Source organism: Trichoderma atroviride, chromosome 7, assembly GCF_020647795.1.
Source record: "Trichoderma atroviride chromosome 7, complete sequence".
Classification (NCBI taxonomy): Eukaryota; Fungi; Ascomycota; class Sordariomycetes; order Hypocreales; family Hypocreaceae; genus Trichoderma; species Trichoderma atroviride.
In genome coordinates, this window is record NC_089406.1 from 2,930,259 (window position 1) to 2,950,932 (window position 20,674).

The window sequence follows — 20,674 nt, forward strand, 5'->3', positions numbered from 1 at the left end:
AAAAAATTAGCCTAAGAATACCTTAAAAAATAATATAAAATATATAAGTAAATAAAATATAGCTATAAATAATAAATTAACACTTATTTAAATATATATCTTTTTATAAAATACAAAACCTTTTATAAGTATAAGCTTTATAAATCTTAGGACTTTAATTATAATTATAATAAATATAATACCTATAGCTTATAAAACTTATAATATAACTATAATAAAATCTTAGACTCCCTAGTTAAAGAATACTACTAGTAGAAAGAATAATAATAATACCTAAAGGAATATCTTTTAATATAAAAATACCTTATTAACTATAATCTATTATATATTATTTTACTAGAATCCTATTACTTATTAAATAATAAATATATAAAAAGCCTAAGATTTAATAAATATTATAAAAATAATAATTAAATATTATATAATATCTTATATTATAAAATATATACTCTTAATAAACTTAAAAACTAATATAAAATATAAAATTACTACTTATAAAATCTAAAATATTAAATAAATTACTTCCTTAACTATAATATATAGGACTACTTAAAATATTAATAAGAAAAAAACTAATATTATTAAATTACCTAAAGATTAATATAAAAAGGCTATAACCTTAGAACTTATATTAATAATAAAAAAGAAAATAAAGCCTTAATTAAAAAATATTATTATATAATTTAAAATTAAAATTAAAATTTAAAATATAAATAATATATAAAATATTAAAATACTATAAGGGATTAAACTTATTTAAATAATATTTAAATTAATATAATTAAATATAATAATAAAAAACTATTAGTTAAAGGGTATATTAATTAATAATTAGTTATAATTTATATAAATAATAGTATAAATTATAATTTTATTACTTTTAATTTAATAATAAAACTCTAGCTATTAAGTACTATTAAAAAACTATTATTTTATATTTTAAGTATTATATACTTAAAATATAAGATAATTATTAAATATAAAATTAATTATTTTCTTTTAATAATTATTAAATACCTTAAGAATATTAAATATAATATTATAAGCCTTAACACTTATAATATTATATTAAAATACTTATAGTTAAAATAAAATAACTTACTAATTAATTAGAAAATAAAATAAATACTTTAAGAAAAAGATATTACTTAAGAGCTATAATTAAGCTATAGAAAAAGTAAGGAAAATAAAAATATACCTTTAGACTTAAAAGTAAAATCTCTTATATAATAAAATAAAGAAAATATAAGGAAAAGAATAAAACTTAAGAAAAAAGTTTAATTTAATATAAAAAAATTACTAATATTATTATAATATAATTATAAAAGAGTTAAAAGAAAATAAGTATATATTAATTAAGTTATTATATAAGTTAAAATAAAACTATAAGCTTTAAATAAAATATTATTAAAAGTAAAAGAAAAAAAGAAAAATAAAAAACTAAAAAATATTTTTTAAAAAATACCTTAATAATACTAAAGGAAATATAAGAAATTATTTAATTTAATATTAGAAATAATATAGTTATTTTACTTATAATAAGATTATTATATAAATTTTATAAATAAAAAAATAATAAAGTTTTTTTTAATTTATAACCTTAATAAAATAAAATTAAAAATACTTTAAAAATAAATATAAAAATAATTAAAAAAAGAATATATTAGGTTATTTACTTTATTAATTAAATACCCTATTATATTTATATTAAAGAAAAATAAGAAACTTAAATTAGTTATTAATTATAAATAGCTAAATAAAATTATTATTAAGGATTAAACCCTATTACTATTTATTATAGAAATTTAAAATTACTTAATTAATACTAATTAGTTTATTATCTTAAATCTTAAGGGAGTATATAATTTAATTTATATTTATAAAAAAAATAAATAAAAAATAATATTTAAAATATATTATAAATTATTTAAATACTTAATAATATTATTTAAGTTAATTAATATATTAGTAATTTTTTAATAAATAATTAATTATATATTATAAATATATATTAATAACTTTATAATTATATATTTTAATAATATTTTTATTTTTTTAAAAACCCTTAAAAAATATAAAAAATATATTTATAAAGTATTATAAATATTATAAGATACTAATTTATTAATAAAGCTTAAGAAATATAATTTTTATATTTAAAAAGTTAAATTCTTAGGATATTTAATTTTATTAAAATAAGTTTAAATAAATTTTAATAAGCTTAAAGTAATTTAAAAATAAGAACTATTAAAAACTTAAAAAGAAATATAAAGCTTTTTAAGCTTAGTAAACTATTACTAAAGGTTTATTAAAAACTATAATAAAATTACTAAGCTACTTATTAATATTACTTAACTTAAAAAAAATAAAAAAAGTAAAAAAAAATTAAAAAATAAAAAACTTATATATAAATTAAAAATAAAAGTAATATTTAAATAACTTAAAAACATACTCCTTAATAAACTTATACTTATTATATATAATCCTAATAAACTATTAAAAATTAAAATTAACTTATTAAACTTTATTATTAAAAAAGTATTAATTTAAAAAAATAAAAATAAAAAAAATTATTTAGTAATATTCTTCTTTTAAAAACTATATAAACTAGAATTAAAATATCTTATTTATAATAAAAAATTTATAATAATTTTTAAAATATTTAAAAAATAAAAATATTATTATTTAAAAAATAAATATAAAATTAAAATATATATAAATTATTATAATATTATATATTTTACTTAAATATAAAAACTTTTTATATAATAAATATAATATTTTAAGATACTTTTAAACTTTAATTATAAACTTATTTATATTAATAGTATTATTAATAAGTAAGTAAATATATTAAGTAAAAAAGAAGAATATTTTAAAGAAATTTTAAAAATTAAAGCTTAAGTACTAAGAAAAAATAGTAATAGTAATTATAAATAAATATAAATTAATATTTTATTTATTATAAAAGAATATAACTTTATTTTTAATAAAATAAGAAAATATATATTAAATATAAAACTAAATAAACTCCTAGAAGAAATAATTATTAAAAAAGGTTTACTAAAATAAAAAAGAAAAATTTAAGTACTATTAGAATTATAATTAAAAGTAATTTAAAATTTATATTATAATATAATTATAATAGTATATTATAGTATTAAAATAATATAAAATTATATAATATATTATTATAAACTTTTAAAAATAAAAAATAAAATCTTAAAAGTTATTAAGAAATATAATATATATAAAAAAATAAAAAATAAAAGATATTAGCTATATAGAATATTATAACTAATTTTAGTTTTAAAAAGAAATTAATATACTATTATATTTAACTATATTATTAACTTACTTAAGTTAAAAGATTTATTAATAAGAAAACACTTTAATAATATTTTTATTATTATAAATAAACTTTTAAAATAAGTATATTTCTTATTATATAAAAAAGTATATATAATAAAAAACCTAATATATTTTTATATAAAATATATATTTATAAAATATAAAATACTAAAAGAAATTATATTAAATAAAAAAAGTATTTTTATATTTAAATTTTAGTAAAAACTAATAGCTAAGCTTAAAACCTATTATAAGTTAAGTATAATATTTTACTTATAAATAAATAAATAAATAAAATAAATAAATTAAGTTATTAAAGTATACTTATAATATTATATTAATTTTTAATAAAATAATTAAATTAACATATTACTAGTTATATAAATATAATATAATAGCTTTATAATAAAAATTATAAAAGTTATACTATTTTATATTAACTATAGGTTTATACTAGAAGCCTATAGATTATTTTATAATAAATTAAATATAAATATAATATATATTCTTATAAAAAATATAATTTAATTATAAGAAAAACTTAAAGTTTAACTTAAATTCTTTAAATAATATTTAAAAAAATATATAAATTATATAAGAATTAAAAAATTAACTTTTTAAAAAAAAATATAATTTACTTATTATAATACTTATATAATAAAAAATTACTAAATATTAAAATAAATAAGCTAAGTAATAAATTAAACTTTAGAAAACTTAAACCTTTTAAAATCTTAAAGAAAATTAATAAAGTTAATTATAAATTAAACTTACTTAATAATATATAGCTTAAAATAGCTATTTTTTATATATTACTATTTAAAAAAGCACTAGTAAATAAAAAAATAAATAAGCTAATTATAAATAAAATTATTATTTAAAATATTAAAAAAAGAATATAAAATTAAAAAACTAACTTATATATAAATAAATAAAATAATAAGAGAAAAAAAGTATTTTATTAAATAAAAAGGTTATAATAATAATAAAAACTTATAAGTCCTAGAATAAGAACTTAAGAGAAATACTTAAATAATCCTATAGAAATATTACTAATTCCTAGGAATAAAAATAATAATAAGTTTAACTTAAAGAAAAAAAAATTAAGTACCTTAACCCTACTTATAAACTAAACCTTATAAAAAATCTATACCTTCTTATTTTAAACTCTTATAAGTTTAGTATAATACTTTTCTTTCTTATAATAATTAGCTTTTTTTATTTTTTTAGTATTTAACTTATATTTTACTATTTTTATATTATAATTATAAAGAATATAATAAAGCTTATATAACTATATTAAATAACTTAATACTTTATTTAGCTTTTTTTATTACTTAACTAAAGCCTTTTTTATAAGCTTTTTCTAGCACTTTAAATACTTTAGCTCCTTAGTAATATAATTAACTAAAAAATTAATAATAAAAAATAAAAATAAAAAAAAATATATTTATAACTTAATATTAAAACTTATAAACTATTATAAGAATAACCTAAGCTATAATAATAAGTGTAATTATTAATACTTTTAACTATTATATAATAAATTTTCTTATTTAAGTATTATATATAAAGTATTATTTTAAAATTAAATAAATAAATAAAGTTTAATTAAAAATAATAATAGGTAGTAAAATATAACTTTAATAGCGCTTTTAACTTTTTAATATAATTAAGTATAATAATAATAATAAAAGAAAGTTACTTACTTAATATAACTAAGGGCTTAAACTTACTTATAAATAGCAGGCTAGGCCTTAAGAATAAGACTAATAAAAGAAAAGTATTATATTATAACCTAATAACTTATAACTATAATAAATAAACTTATAAGATATATATAATAAAGAAACCTTTAGCTAATATAACTAATTAAAATTATATTTACTTTAAGAAAGTAAATACTAGTAAATAAATTCCTAATATAAAGGATATTTACTTTAAGAAAGTAAATATTAGTAAATAATAGAATATATATATACTTTTTATATTTACTTAAAAATAATTTTAAATAGCTAGTTATTAATATAAAATTAAGATTATAATATATTTTATACTTTTACTATTTAGTAATATTATTTACTATTACTTATATTATTTATTAAGTTTCTTAACTACTTTATTAACATAAACCTAGAATTATTTACTAGGTTTATCCCTTAGGAATCTACCCTATACTAACTATCTAGTGCATAGTTTATTATAAACAGTTATCTTTTATATATTACTACTTAAAAAAGCACTAGTAGATAAAGAAATAAGTAAGCTAATTATAAATAAAATTATTATTTAAGATATTAAAGAAGAATATAAAATTAAAAAACTAACTTATATATAAATAAATAAAATAATAAGAAAAAAAGAGTATTTTACTAAATAAAAAGGTTATAATAATAATAAAAACTTATAAGTCTTAGAATAAGAACTTAAGAGGAATACTTAAATAATCTTATAGGAATATTACTAATCCCTAGGAATAGAAATAATAATAGGTTTAACTTAAAGGAGGAGAGGTTAAGTACCTTAATCCTGCTTATAAACTAAACCTTATAAAGAATTTACGCCTTCTTATCTTAAACTTTCATAAGTTTAATATAATACTCTTTTTTCTTATAATAATTAGCTTCCTTTATTTTCTTAGTATTTAACCTATGCTTTATTATCTTTATACTATAGTTATAAAGAATATAATAAAGCTTGTGTAATTATATTAAATAACCTAATGCTTTATTTAGCTTTTTCTACTACTTAACTAGAGCCTCTTTTATAAGCTTTTCCTAGCGCTTTAAATACTTTAGCTCCTTAGTAATATAATTAATTAAAAAATTAGTAATAAAAAATAAAAAAAAATAAAAATATACTTATAACTTAATATTAAAATTTATAAACTATTATAAAAATAACCTAAGTTATAATAATAAGTATAATTATTAATACCTTTAATTATTATATAATAAATTTTCTTATTTAAGTATTATATATAAGATATTATCTTAAAATTAAATAAATAAATAAAGTTTAATTAAAAATAATAATAAGTAATAGAATATAACTTTAATAGCACTTTTAACTTTTTAATATAATTAAATATAATAATAATAATAAAAAAAAGTTACTTACTTAATATAACTAAGGGCTTAAACTTACTTATAAATAGTAAGCTAGGCCTTAGGAATAAAATTAATAAAAAAAGAGTATTATATTATAACCTAATAACTTATAATTATAATAAATAAACTTATAAAATATATATAATAAAAAAACCTTTAGTTAATATAGCTAATTAGAATTATATTTACTTTAAGAAAATAAATATTAGTAAATAAATTCCTAATATAAAGAATATTTACTTTAAAAAAGTAAACACTAGTAAATAATAGAATATATATATACTTCTTATACTTACTTAAAGATAGTTTTAAATAGCTAGTTATTAATATAAAACTAAGATTATAACACACTTTATAACTTACTCTTTAAGTAATATTATTTACTATTTACTATTACCTAAAGATCTCCTAACTAATCTGCTAATATAAACTATAGACTAGGTTTATCCCTTAGGAATCTTATAAGCTATTAACTATTTAGGATATTAGTAACTTAGGTTATTATAGTTACTTAAAAAGAAAAAAATCCTTAAACTAAAAAATAATTATATTATAAAGAAAAATAATAAAAGTATTTATATAATAAAATATATAATCTTATTTAATAATAAAAATAATTATAAATTTTATTATTTTAAATTTAAATTTTTAAATAACTTTAAGATATTAAATAAAAAACTAAAAGCTAAAATACTTAATTAATAATTAATCTTTTAAATTAATTTTTAATTATTATTTATTATAAAAAATAATATCTTAAAGTAAAATAATAATATTAAATAGTATAATTATAAAACTACTAATAATTAAAATAATAATATTTAAAGAATATATAATAAATTTACTTTAAAAATATAAAGGCTTAATAAATTCTATAATAGTATTATAAAAGTAAAAGAACTTATTAAAAAAAATATATTAGCTGCTTTATATAAATAGCTAAAAAATATATAATAATAAGAATTTAAAGTATAACTTATTTTAAAAGCTATAACTTTAAATAAAATATAATTATATAATTTTTTATACTATTATATTTATAAAAATTATAAATATATTAACCTTAATTACCTACTATATTATTATATTAGTTAAATTAATTATATTACTTATATATATATAAAATACTTTAAAGAAAAATATAATAATAATATTTTTTTAATATAAATTTTATTTATTACTTATAAAAATATATATTATAATATAAAGTTTTATAATTAAATACTTACTTAATAGTATTAGTCTCTTAAAGTTATTATATTAGAACTAGGTTATTATAACTATAATAAAGGAGAATTATAAAAATATAAATTAGTATTCTATAAATACTATAAAACTACTAAACTTATAAAATAGTAAAACTATAGTAACTTAAGATAAAAGTATAATTATAATAAAAAATAATTTAATTATAAAAACTATCTAAAGCTAAAATATAAATAATATTTAAATATAAAAATTAATAACTAATACTATTTAAAAAATTATAATAATTTATTATAAAAAAATAATAAAAGAACTTAAGATATATAATATCTTTTAAAAAAGAAGAAAAATATAATAATAATAATAAAAATAAAAAAGTAGTTAAAAAACTCTTTTTTTAAAGTATTATTAAATAGGAATTTACTTATAGTTTTAATAAATAGTAAATTAAAATATAATTATATATTTACTATAATTATAATATACTTATAATTACTAGTATATAAGAAAAAGAAATTATATTAACTTTAATATATTAAAGAATAAAACTTTTAATATAATAATAAATAAATTAAATAATAAACTAATTACCTATTAATAGATTTTAGAAATTATATTATTAAAATTATATATAATATAGCTAATATTCTAAAATATAATCTTATTTTAAAAATACCTTAGTTATATAAATATAAACTTAATATAAACTAAAAAATAAGCTAAATTTATTAGTAATATAATAAATTAAATCTAAAAAAAGAAAAAAGAAAATTAAAAAGCTAAAAACCTAAGATTTTCTTATTATTTATTAATATACCTTCTTAATATATTAAAAAAAGAAAAAAAACCTTAGAATAATAAATATAAAAATATATTATAATTTTATAAAAAGAATTAATAATACTAAATAAAAAACTATAAAAAGTTAAGTAATTAAAAGACCTAATAGTAAAAGTCCTAGAATAATATTATAAGTATAACCTTTATAAGAATAAACTTAATAAAAAACTATTATTATATTTAAAATAGAATTATAAAATTATATTAAAAGAAAAAGAATCCTTAAAGTATTATAAGATTTATAACCTTAGTAAAATAAAACTTAAAACACTTAAAAAATAAATTAAAGTATAACTTAAAAAAAGATTATATTTAAATATTAAAATTACTAATAAAATATTTTATTATTTTTATCTTAAAAAAAAATAATAAACTTTAATTAATTATTAATTATAAAAAATTAAATAAAATTATAATTAAAAATAAAACCCTATTGCCTTTAATTTTATAAATTAAGAATTATAATAATCTATTCCCTAGATCCTAAGTTATTATTATAAGGTAAAAGGAAATTCCTAAGGGATAAATATATATATTTATATTAGCAAATAGAATAGGATATTTAATATTAAGTATATAAAGTAAGTTATATAGTTAATAAATAAAATATAACTTATATCTAGTACTATTATTATATTAATAATTAATTATTTAAGCTATTTAATAAGTGTAAATTAAATATTCTTATATAATAAGTTATTTTTATAAAGTTAACTAAGGTTAATATTAGCTTTTATTAACTTCCTTTATAAATTAACTAAGGTTAATAGCAGCCTATATTAACTTTTATATAATTAGTTTATTAGTTTATATTTAATTTATAGTATATACTATTATAATATATTAAATTATAATATAATATTCTTTTCCTAAAGGTCTTATTCTTAAGGCCTATTATAATATCTTATTTCTTATATATTAGTATAATATAATATTTTTCCTTTTATATATAACCCTTATAACTTATTAATTTTATAGTAAGTAAATTTCCCTTTTATACTTCCTTTTATTTTAGAATACTTTTAAAATACTACTTATAAAATATATTATTTATAAGGCTTATATAATACTATATTTTATTAATATTAAGAAATAAGCTAATTAAAATAAAGAAAAATTAAGTTTATAAATTAAGATAATAGGAATTTCTATAATATTATATTCTTATTATTTAAATATAAGGGTTAGTAATATATATAAATATAATTCTTATTTTATTTACTATTAGTAATATATTTCTTTAAAGAAAATATATAATAGTAAAATAATAGTATTCTCTTATATATTTTATTTATATATTTTTATAGGTTTTTATTTTAACTTTTAATATTTTAGTTACTTATTTATATAAAGAGTATATTAAGTATAATAAGGAAAAGTATAAGGCTAAGGTTACTTTATTAAAAGCATTAGCTTATTTATATTAGATTTATTAATTAAAATAAAATACTAAAAAGTATAATAATAAAATATTTTATTATAATATAAAAGCACTTAATATATATAATAGGGTTAATTAGTAAAGTATAAAAGCTACTTTCTTAAGTAGCCCTTTTACCTTTAAGTTAATTAATCTTAAAGTAATTAATTTAAATAATTTAATATTATTAAACCTCTTAGGTTTTAATAGATTTTTTTTACTAGTGTTTATAAATTCTTTAAGTTCTTAATAAGTTCTTAGCTATTTATATTATTATTATAGTTTTTCTATTTTACTAGGTATTTATATAGCTTATTTTAGTTAAGTTTAAATTTAAGGATTTTTTTAATTTTATATTTCTTTTTTTCTCCTTTAATTATAATTTTATTATAAATAATTTTACTTATATTTTTATTTCTTAAGGCTTTTTTTAATAGTAAAATATAAAATATTAGGTAAAATTTTACTTTTTATTTCCCTTTAATATCTAGGATATTAAGCTTATAGTTAACTTTTTTAATTTTTTTTATAATTTTATATAATTTTACTTTTTTATAGTTTAGTTTATTATTAAGCTAATTTATTTTAATATTAGCTTATTTACTTTCTTATATATATTAGTAAAGGTAAATTATATTCTCTTCCTAAAGGATTAGACCTTTAAGCCTTATTTTATTAATATACTTTTATATTTATTAATATATAAGTTTAAGTTATACTTATAGTTCTTTATATAGTTTAATTATATCTTTTACTTTAATCCTAGCTTTTTTTATATTTTTACTAATATATAATAGTTTATATACTTTTAATTTAAAGCTATAGTTAAGGAAAAATAGTAATTTTCCTATAGATTTTAATAATATACTATTATATAAGAGTTAAGTAATTAGTAACTTTTTTACTTAGTTATCTTATTATAAATTAATATAATATTATAATTATACTTTAATAATTTAATTAATTCTTTTAGTTTATTTATTTATTTAAGGGTAATATATTATATTAGCTTTATAATTTATTCTTAGTTTAGCTATAAGTTTATTTTAAAACTTAAAAATAAATATTCTTCTTTTATTAAAAATAATTTCTTCTAGTAATTTATAATTTATATTAATAAATCTTATAAAAATATATATAAGATCTTTAATATTTATTACTTTTTTATAAAAGATAAAGTAAATTATTTTTATTAGTTAATTAATAATAATAAAAATACTATTATATTTTATTCCTATTACTAATTTCTTAAATATAAGTAGCTTTATAATATAGTTAAATAAGACTAATTCCTATAGTTTTATAAATACTAGTAATAGTTAAATCTTACTATAAAATAAGTGTTTAATACTTTTACTTTATTAATAAGTATTATAATAAAATATAATATATTATATTACTTTTTTTATTTTACTAATATAATAATAATATTATACTTATTTTTTTATTTTTTATATACTTTTATAACTATATAGTAAGTATTTATATACTAATTATATTACTTTTTTATATAATTCCTTAAGTACTTAAATTTTATTATTATAAATTAGTATTTTTTTATTAAGGGTTACTTTATTTAAAATATTATTTATTTTTTATTAAGTAATATATTCCTTAATTTTTATAATTATAAGATTATTTTTTTTAATTTAGAATATTATAGCTAAGAATTACTACTTTAGGTTTTTATTATTATTATAATATAATATTTATATTAAATAATCTAGGATTTTTTAAAATAGTTTTAGTTTATAGCTAAGTGTATTTACTTATTTATTTTCCTTTCCTTTAATATAAATAAGTTTATAATTAAATTATATTAATTTTTTAAAGTATTTAATTTATTATTTAACTAGTCTTTATATTATAGTAAAGTAGGTAATATTATTATAATTAGTTTAAACCTTAATTTTATATAAACTTTTATATAAGTAATATTTTTATTTTTTAAATACTTTTATTATTATTATAAATTTCTTATTATAAATAAGATATTATAATATTAGTTTATAAAGTTTTTTTAAAAAGAATATAATAGATTATAGTTTTTTATTTAAGTCTTATTATTTAATTTATTCTCTTATAATATAGTCTAAGGTATTTATTTTTACTTTAATTAGTTTTATTTTATTAAATATAACTAAAACTAGTTTATTAGTAATAGTATCCTTAAGTTATTAAAATACTATAATTTTTAAATTTTCTTATTTAAATTTATTTTCTTTTTTTATAAAGTTTATAAAAGGTATAGTAATTTTTATAAAGTCCTTAATAAACCTTTAGTAGTAATTTACTAGCCCTAAGAAGCTTTAAACTTCCTTAATATTCTTAAAGTCTTCTTAGTCTTAAATTATATTAATTTTAGTAAAGTTTATTTATATATTTTTAAATATAATAATATATCTTAGAAATATTACTTTTTATACTTTAAATTAATATTTTTTAGGTTTTATAAGAAGGTTTATATCTTCTAGTGCTTATAATACCTTATAGATATATTTCTTATATTTTTTATAAATTTTTAAGAAGATTAGGATATTATTTAAGTAAATAATAATAAATTAGTTAATATATTTCTTAAGTATAAAATTAATTATTTTTTAAAATATAGTAGGTGTATTAGTAAGTTTAAAAGGTATAACTAGATATTTAAATAATTTATATTATATTTAAAATATTATTTTCTATTTATTACCTTCTTTAATTTATATAAGGTTATAAGCTTCTTTTAGGTTAAGGGCTATAAACTAGTTTACTTTTATAAGCTTATTTTTAATCTTTAAGATTAAAGATAGTAATATATAATTTTTTTTTATAATTTTATTAAGCTATTAATAGTTTATAACTAATTATAGCTTATTATTTTTTTTTAATATAAATATAATAAGGTATTTTATTAATAATAAGAATATTTATATATATTTTAGTTTTAGTTATTTTTTTAACTATTCTTATAAAATTATAAGTTTAGTTTTACTAAAGTTATAAATTTTATAAAATTTAAGTATTATTTTATTTTTTAGCTTAATAATATAGTCTTATTTTATATAAACTAGTATTCTAGTTTATACTATTTTAGTATATAATTTCTTATATTATTAAAACTTTTATAAAATAAGCTATAGCTATTTCTTAAGGTTTTTTTTTTATTTTAAGCTTATATTTTTACTTTTATAAGTTTAGTATTAATAAAAGCCAATTCCTATTATAAAAGTATAATCTTTTTATATATTTATATAACTTTTAATTTATTTTATTTATTATAGTGCTATAAAGGGATAGTTATAGGCATATTATTAAATCTAACTATTTTTATTAAGGGTGTTTTTTTATTTTACTATTTCTTACTTTTTAATAGTAGTATAAAAGCTTTTAACTTAGTTAATAGTATTTACTCCTTTTATAGCTTCTTTTAGTTAAGTTATAACTTTATTTTAATAAGTAAACTTAAGTTATTACTTTAACTTAATTAGCCTATTCCCTAGTTAATAATAAAATTATATTTCTATAGTTATATAAGTCCTAGAATTATATTAAACTTATTAATTAGTAAAAGGTTAAATTATAGTAATATAGTTTATTCTTAAATTATAACTTTAAGGTAATTAGTTTTTTTATTAATAATACTATTATTATAAAAGAATTTCTTTTTTTTAGTGTTATATAATTTAATAGGTATAGTTTTTATTTTATATAAGACTTATATAAAATTTATAAAGTTAAGTAAAATATAATTAATAGTTACTTTAGTATTTATTTATACTATAGCTTTATAGCTTATAATTATAGCTTTAATTATAAGTTTAATCTTATTTTTTTATTATATTACCCTAAGTGTAATTTAATTAAGGTATATTTTAATTTATATTTTCTTATTTTTATATTAATTATACTTAATATACTAATAGTATTCTTTTTATAGAATATCTTATATAATAAGCTTATAGTATTTCTTAATATTATTCTAGCTAGCTCCTTTCTTATTTTTCTAGTATATACCTTTAGTATAATTCTTAAAATTATATCCTTAATATTCTAGGTTATAGGTAATAATTTAAAGTGCTTATTATTATTAATAGTAGTTTATATAGTAGTTTTCTTAGTAGTATATAAAACTTAATTATTTATATTATAGTAGGTTAATATAATTATACTATATGCTAACCTTTATAAGTATATATTTTTTATAAAGTAGTTATATATATTTTTCCTAATTACTTTATTTATAATCTTCTAGGAAGTTATTACTTAATTATTCTTGTTCCTATTTAAGGAACTAGTTTTTAGTTATAATAAGGCAGCAGATATATTATTTTGCTATTTTATTATTACTAAGGTTCTAGGGCTTATTTTAAGTGGGTCTCTAGGGTAGTATAACTAGTATAAGTATTATAGTTCTAGTTATTTCTAGTGGGGTAAGCACTATAGTTTTATTAGTAATAGTGCTATTATTTCCTTTATTTAAGTATTTAATATATATTAAAATATTATTAATTATATTATTAATCTAGTAAAGCTTTATTATTGCTTTAAATATAAAAAGGTCTTAGTTAATAATATTATTATTTTTAATTTCCTATTCCTTAATAATAGCTAATATAGCTTATTTTTATTTAAGGTAATATTTATTATTCTTCCTATCCTTATATATATAATACTAATTATTATAATAGGTAGTCTAGTGCATAAAGTTATAGTTAGTGGTTTTTTTATAAATTTCCATATAGTTTTATTATTAAATATTCTTTTATAATTAATATAGCTTAAGATAGTTCTTTAAGATATAGTTACTTATCTTATTATAGTTAAAGCACTTAATTTTATATTATTTAATAGCATTTAGGTTTATTAGTCCTAAGTAAGTTAAGTTTTTAAATTATATATTACTATTTTATTATTACCTTTTTTTAGTTTATATAATAATTCTTATTATATTATTCTTATATTTTTCTATTATTTCTAGTATTTTTTTTTAAGTAAAGCTTATATAGTAGATTATTAATATTAATAGCTTATTACTAGAATTAGCCTAAAGTTATTTTTTTCTTCTTATATTTATAAACCTTTTCCTTAACTTTATATTTAAGTTTATTATAAAAGATTTTCTTAAGGGGTTTTTTTTCTTATTTAAGTTAAGTAGCTATTTTATTAAACTTAATAATATATATAATATATTTACCTTATTATTTAAGTTTAGTTATTTTATTTTTTAAAATTTTTTATTTTCTTAAGTTTAAGAATATTTTAATAAGTTTTTTTTTAAATATTTAATAAGCTAAGTATATTTTAGTTATTTTTTTTTTTATCTCTATTAGCCTATTAGTTTTATAGTCTTTTAAAATAAGTTAAAACTAATTTTATATAATTTCTTTAAGGCAGGTTACTATAAATAAGACTTTTGCCTTTTTTTTTTCTAAGATATATAAGAAGTAATAAAGGTAGTATTATATATTTATAATAAAAGGGCAAAGCTCCTTAGGTTTACTTATATAAGAGCCTAGGCATTTAAGCTTTAGGATTTCTTCTTTTTCCTTACTATAGTATTTCTTTTTATCTTTTATAAGTTAAGTAAAGTATTAATTTTATTTATATATTTTTTTAAGGTACTCCTTAAGGTTTTTCTTATTAAGTTTTTCTTAATTAGGTTCTTTTATAAAGATATCTCTGTTTATATTAAAGAAGTTATCCTCTAGGGTAACCTATAGGGTTAGTAAAGATCCTGTTTTATTAGTTATTTTTATTATTACTTAATTATTAAATATAGTATTTGTTTAAATAAGAGTTATTAATATATAATAATCTATTCCCTAGATCCTAAGTTATTATTATAAGGTAAAAGGAGATTCCTAAGGGATAAATATATATGTTTATATTAGTAAATAAGATAAGATATTTAATATTAAGTATATAAAGTAAGTTATATAATTAATAAATAAAATATAACTTATATCTAGTATTATTATTATATTAATAACTAACTATTTAAGTTATTTAATAAGTATAAATTAAATATTTTTATATAGTAAGTTATTCTTATAAAGTTAACTAAGGTTAATATTAGCTTTTATTAACTTCCTTTATAGGTTAACTAAGGTTAATAGTAGCCTGTGTTAACTTTTATGTAATTAGTCTGTTAATTTATACCTAATCCATAGTATATACTATTGTAATATATTAGGTTATAATAAGAATAAATTATATAAAAAGAAATAATTTATTACTTTTAACCTTATAAAAGCCTATAAGCTTACTAAAATAAAAAAAGAATATAAATAAATAATAGTATTTATTATTAAATATAAATTATATAAATATACTATTATATTATAAAAACTTATAAATATACTTATATTCTTCTAGAAATAAATAAATTATATACTTAAATTATACTTAAATAATTTTATAATTATATATATTAATAATATTCTTATTTTCTTAAACACTTTTAAAAAATATAAAAAATATATTTACCTAGTATTATAAAAATTTAAAAATAATAAACTTCTTATTAACCCTAAGAAATATATATTTTATTTATAAAAAGTTAACTTTCTTAAATATATTATTACTCTTAAAGAAATTTATATAAACCTTAATAAAGTTAAAGTAATTAAAGAATAGCTAATATTAATAATACTTAAAGAATTATAAGTATTCCTTAGACTTATAAATTACTATTAAAAGTTTATTAAAAACTTTTTACTTAAAGTTATTTTATTAACTAATATAATTAAAAAGAATTAGCTTTATAAATAAAAAAAAGAATAATAAAAGGCTTTTAAAGAACTTAAGAAAACTATAACCTTAAACCTAATTCTTATTATATTTAACCTAAAGAAACTAATTATTATTAAAACTAATATATTAAATTTTATAATTAAAGAAGTATTAAGTTAATTAGGTAATAATAATAAGCTTAAACTAGTTACTTTTTTTTTATATAAACTTAATAAACTAGTATTATAATACCCTATATATAATAAAGAAATATATATAATATTATAAGTATTTAAAGAATAAAAATATTATTATTATAAAAATAAGTATAAAATTATAATTTATATTAATTATAAAAATATTTTATATTTTACTATTACTTAAGAACTTTTTAGCTAATAAGTTAAATATTTTAAATTCCTATTATAATTTAATTATAAACTTATTTATTATAAAAAAATAAAAAATAAAAAAACTAATATATTAAGTAAAAGAATTAATTATAAATAAAATATACCTAATATTACTATATAAGTACTTTAATATAATAAAAATAAGAATATTAAATAAGTTTATATATATATTATATTTAAAGTATTAGAAAATAACCTAATACTTAAAGAAATTAAAAAATATATAAAAGCATATTTAAATAAAAAATATCTAAAAAATATTACTATAAAATTAAAATACCTTAAATAAAATAATAAAATATAAGTACTTAAAGAATTATAAAAAAAAGTAATTAAATATATTTATAAATATTTATTATATAAATATAAAGGTATTAGTAAAATAGTTAATTAAGTCTTAAACTATTATAATATAAAGGGACTTAAGCCTATTATATAATATATTATATTATATTATAATACTTACTAATAAATAAAAAATAAAAAATATAAGTTATATAAAAAATTATAACTACTACTAATATTAAAATAACTATAGAAATTAGTTATATTTAACTATATTACTAATTTACTCTTATTTATTAAACCTTTTATAAAAGTTAAATATAATAATATATTTATATTAGTTTATTACTTATTAAAGTAAGCTTACTTTATATTATATAATAAATTATATATAATAAAAAAACTTACTTATATATATATAAGAATAATTACTATTAAATATAAACTATTAAAAGAAATAATATTAAATAAAAAATAAATATTTACTTTTAAATTTTAATAAAAACTTATAATTAAATTAAAAATAAATTATAAATTAAGTATTATATATTATTTTTAAATAAATAAATAAATAAAATATATTAACTAAATTATTAAGGCTTACTTATACTATTATATTAACTTTATATAAAATAATTAGGTAAAAAAGCTATTAGTAGCTTAGCTATATTATAATAATATACCTTTAAAATCTATAAGAATTACACTCTTTTATATTAACTATAGATTTATATTAAAAGTATTTAAATTATTATAAAATAAACCTAATTTAAAAAAAGCTTAACTTATAGTAAAAATAATAATTAACTTATATTAAGAAATATATATATAACTTAAACTTATTTAAAATAAAATAAAAAAATATATAAACTAAAATAAAATTAATAAACTAATTCTTTAAAAAGAGAATATAATTTATATATTATAATATTTATAAGGTTATAAACTATTAAATATTAAAATAAATAAGCTAAGTAATAAACTTAATATTAAAAAAATAAAACCTTATAAAATTCTTAAATAAATTAAAAAAATAGCCTATAAGCTAGTTTTATTAAATATAATAAAACTTTAAATTCTAGTATTTTATATATTATAACTTAAAAAAATATAAGTTAATAAAAAGACTTAAAAACTTATTTTAAATAAAATTATTATTAAAAATAAAAAAAAAGAATATAAGATTAAAAATATATTTATTATATACTAAAACTCTAATATAAATAATATTAAGTACCTTATTAAATAAAAAAAATACTTTAACCTAAAAAACTTATAGGAACTAGTAAAATACTTTAACCTTTAAAAGCTAATAAGAAAGTTTCTTTATTTTATAGGATTAATAAATTAAAATTAAATAATATAGTATTTTAATTAATTTTATTAATATTATTATTAGGCTATATATTAGCTATAACTCTTAACTTAGCGCGCTTAATATTATTTAATTTATTAAGTAACTAAGCACTTTTATAAAATATTTACTTATTTTATATATTTATTTACTAATACTATTTATAAAAGTATAATAATTATATAAAACTCTTATTTATTAACTAAGATAATAATATTAATTATTACTAATACTTTATTAACTTTTACTATTACTAAAGTAACTTTTACTTAGCCTAATACTTTTTAATATTTAACTTTTTTTTCTTAAATACTAAATATTAAGCTAAGAAAATTAAAAAAAATTTACTTATTTCCTAAATTATAAACTTACTAGCTACTAAAGAAATACTATTTTTATTATATATTAAACTTTTATAAGTATACTTTAAATACTTCTAATACCCTAGCGCTATTTTATATAATAAGCTATAAGTATTATAAAAAAATAAGATATAATAAGAAGTTTAATAATATTAATTACTACTATAGCTATCTTATAATAATTAATTAAACTTTTCTAAATTATAAAATAATACTTTAAAATACTATAAGATATTATAATAAAAAGAAAAAGTTACTTACTATATTAAGGAAAAAAAACTATAAACCTTATATACTATTATAGCCTTAAGAATAAGACTAATAAAAAAAGGGTATTATATTATAAATTAACTATATAAGATTCTTATAGTATATACCTTTAGTAATATATTAAAAGGTTATAATTAATTAGGATAAAAGACTTCCTCTCTTAGTAGAATATATACTTACTTATAAGATAAAAATATAATTTTAAAAGTATATTTTTATTAGGTATTATAAGACTTATATTAGTAATAACTATAAAATAACTTATTATATAAAAACTATTTATTATACTTATTAAATAAAACTTAAATAGTTAGTTATTAATATAGCACTTTTAAATAATAATTAAATTAGTTATTTATAATCTTATTAGCTATATAATTATACTACTTATTAAATCCCTTACATCTCTTTACTAACATAAACCAATGCCTTAGTTTATAGATTAGGAACCTACCCTATACCTAAGTACGATAGTATAGGTCAGGACGTCACAGTTTCTGTTCATACTTCTTTCCTGTCAAGATAGCAGGACCAAAGGAGAAGGAACTAAGTGGGCAGCGTAAAGATACTCTACTCTACTAAAGACTGGAAGACTAAATTCGGATGATGCATTCCCATTTCAAGCTCTGATACGCACTGCTAACACATGACTGGTATCGAAAATGGTAGGGTCAGCGTCACTATTTGGTGATCGACCGTACTTTATGCTGATAATTTTAATCCCCTATCGCCCCATGTAGAACATTTCGATTGGAGAAGACGAAGACGAAGCCGAACATTTACTGAATGTCTTATTGGAAGATGAATCCAGGCCTTATGGATCTCGATTCAAAAGGTCGCTGGATGTTGCGTCGGACAACGATGGATGTGGCGCGGCTGTCGAGGAATCCAACCCGGAGAGCAATCCGCGTGAGTACTCTACCTGTAGTCATCTCCTTTTCTGCACCAAGGCACCTCTCCCAATTTTAAATGGCGGTATTGGGCTAACTCCAGTGCTACCAGCTCTCGTTGTTCGCGATTCGACTACTCCCGTGTCTCCTCCAAACAATAGGACCCAGTCACTTCTGACACAGACTCCTCCGAGCAACGAGACTCAGTCGCCTATGACAGAGACTCCGCGACCGAAAACCCCCACAACCGCGTCGAGCTTGGGTCCCGCACCGAGTTCAAGATCCGCGACGCCGTTTATACAAAACCAACCCACACCCGGTTCACACACAGGATATATCAGCGATGTAGTGGGCAGCGCTGGGTCTTCTCGCGACCAACGCACGGAGAACTACTGCACAGAGTGCAAAATACCATTCAGAACTGGGAAAAGTTATAGGCGGCACTTGAGAACTTCC

The 20,674-nt window shown here is 14.4% G+C and overlaps 1 protein-coding gene across 1 annotated transcript; it reads left to right on the plus strand.

Moving 5' to 3' along the window:
* Positions 1-19,856: 19,856 nt before the first annotated feature.
* Positions 19,857-20,655, plus strand: TrAtP1_012967 (uncharacterized protein; the record flags this gene model as incomplete). The annotated part of the gene is made up of 4 exons (XM_066115739.1): positions 19,857-19,993; positions 20,069-20,237; positions 20,331-20,385; positions 20,439-20,655. The coding sequence occupies exons 1-4, from the start codon at positions 19,991-19,993 to the stop codon at positions 20,653-20,655; spliced, it is 444 nt and encodes a 147-aa protein (XP_065971839.1). The 5' UTR covers positions 19,857-19,990.
* Positions 20,656-20,674: the final 19 nt, after the last annotated feature.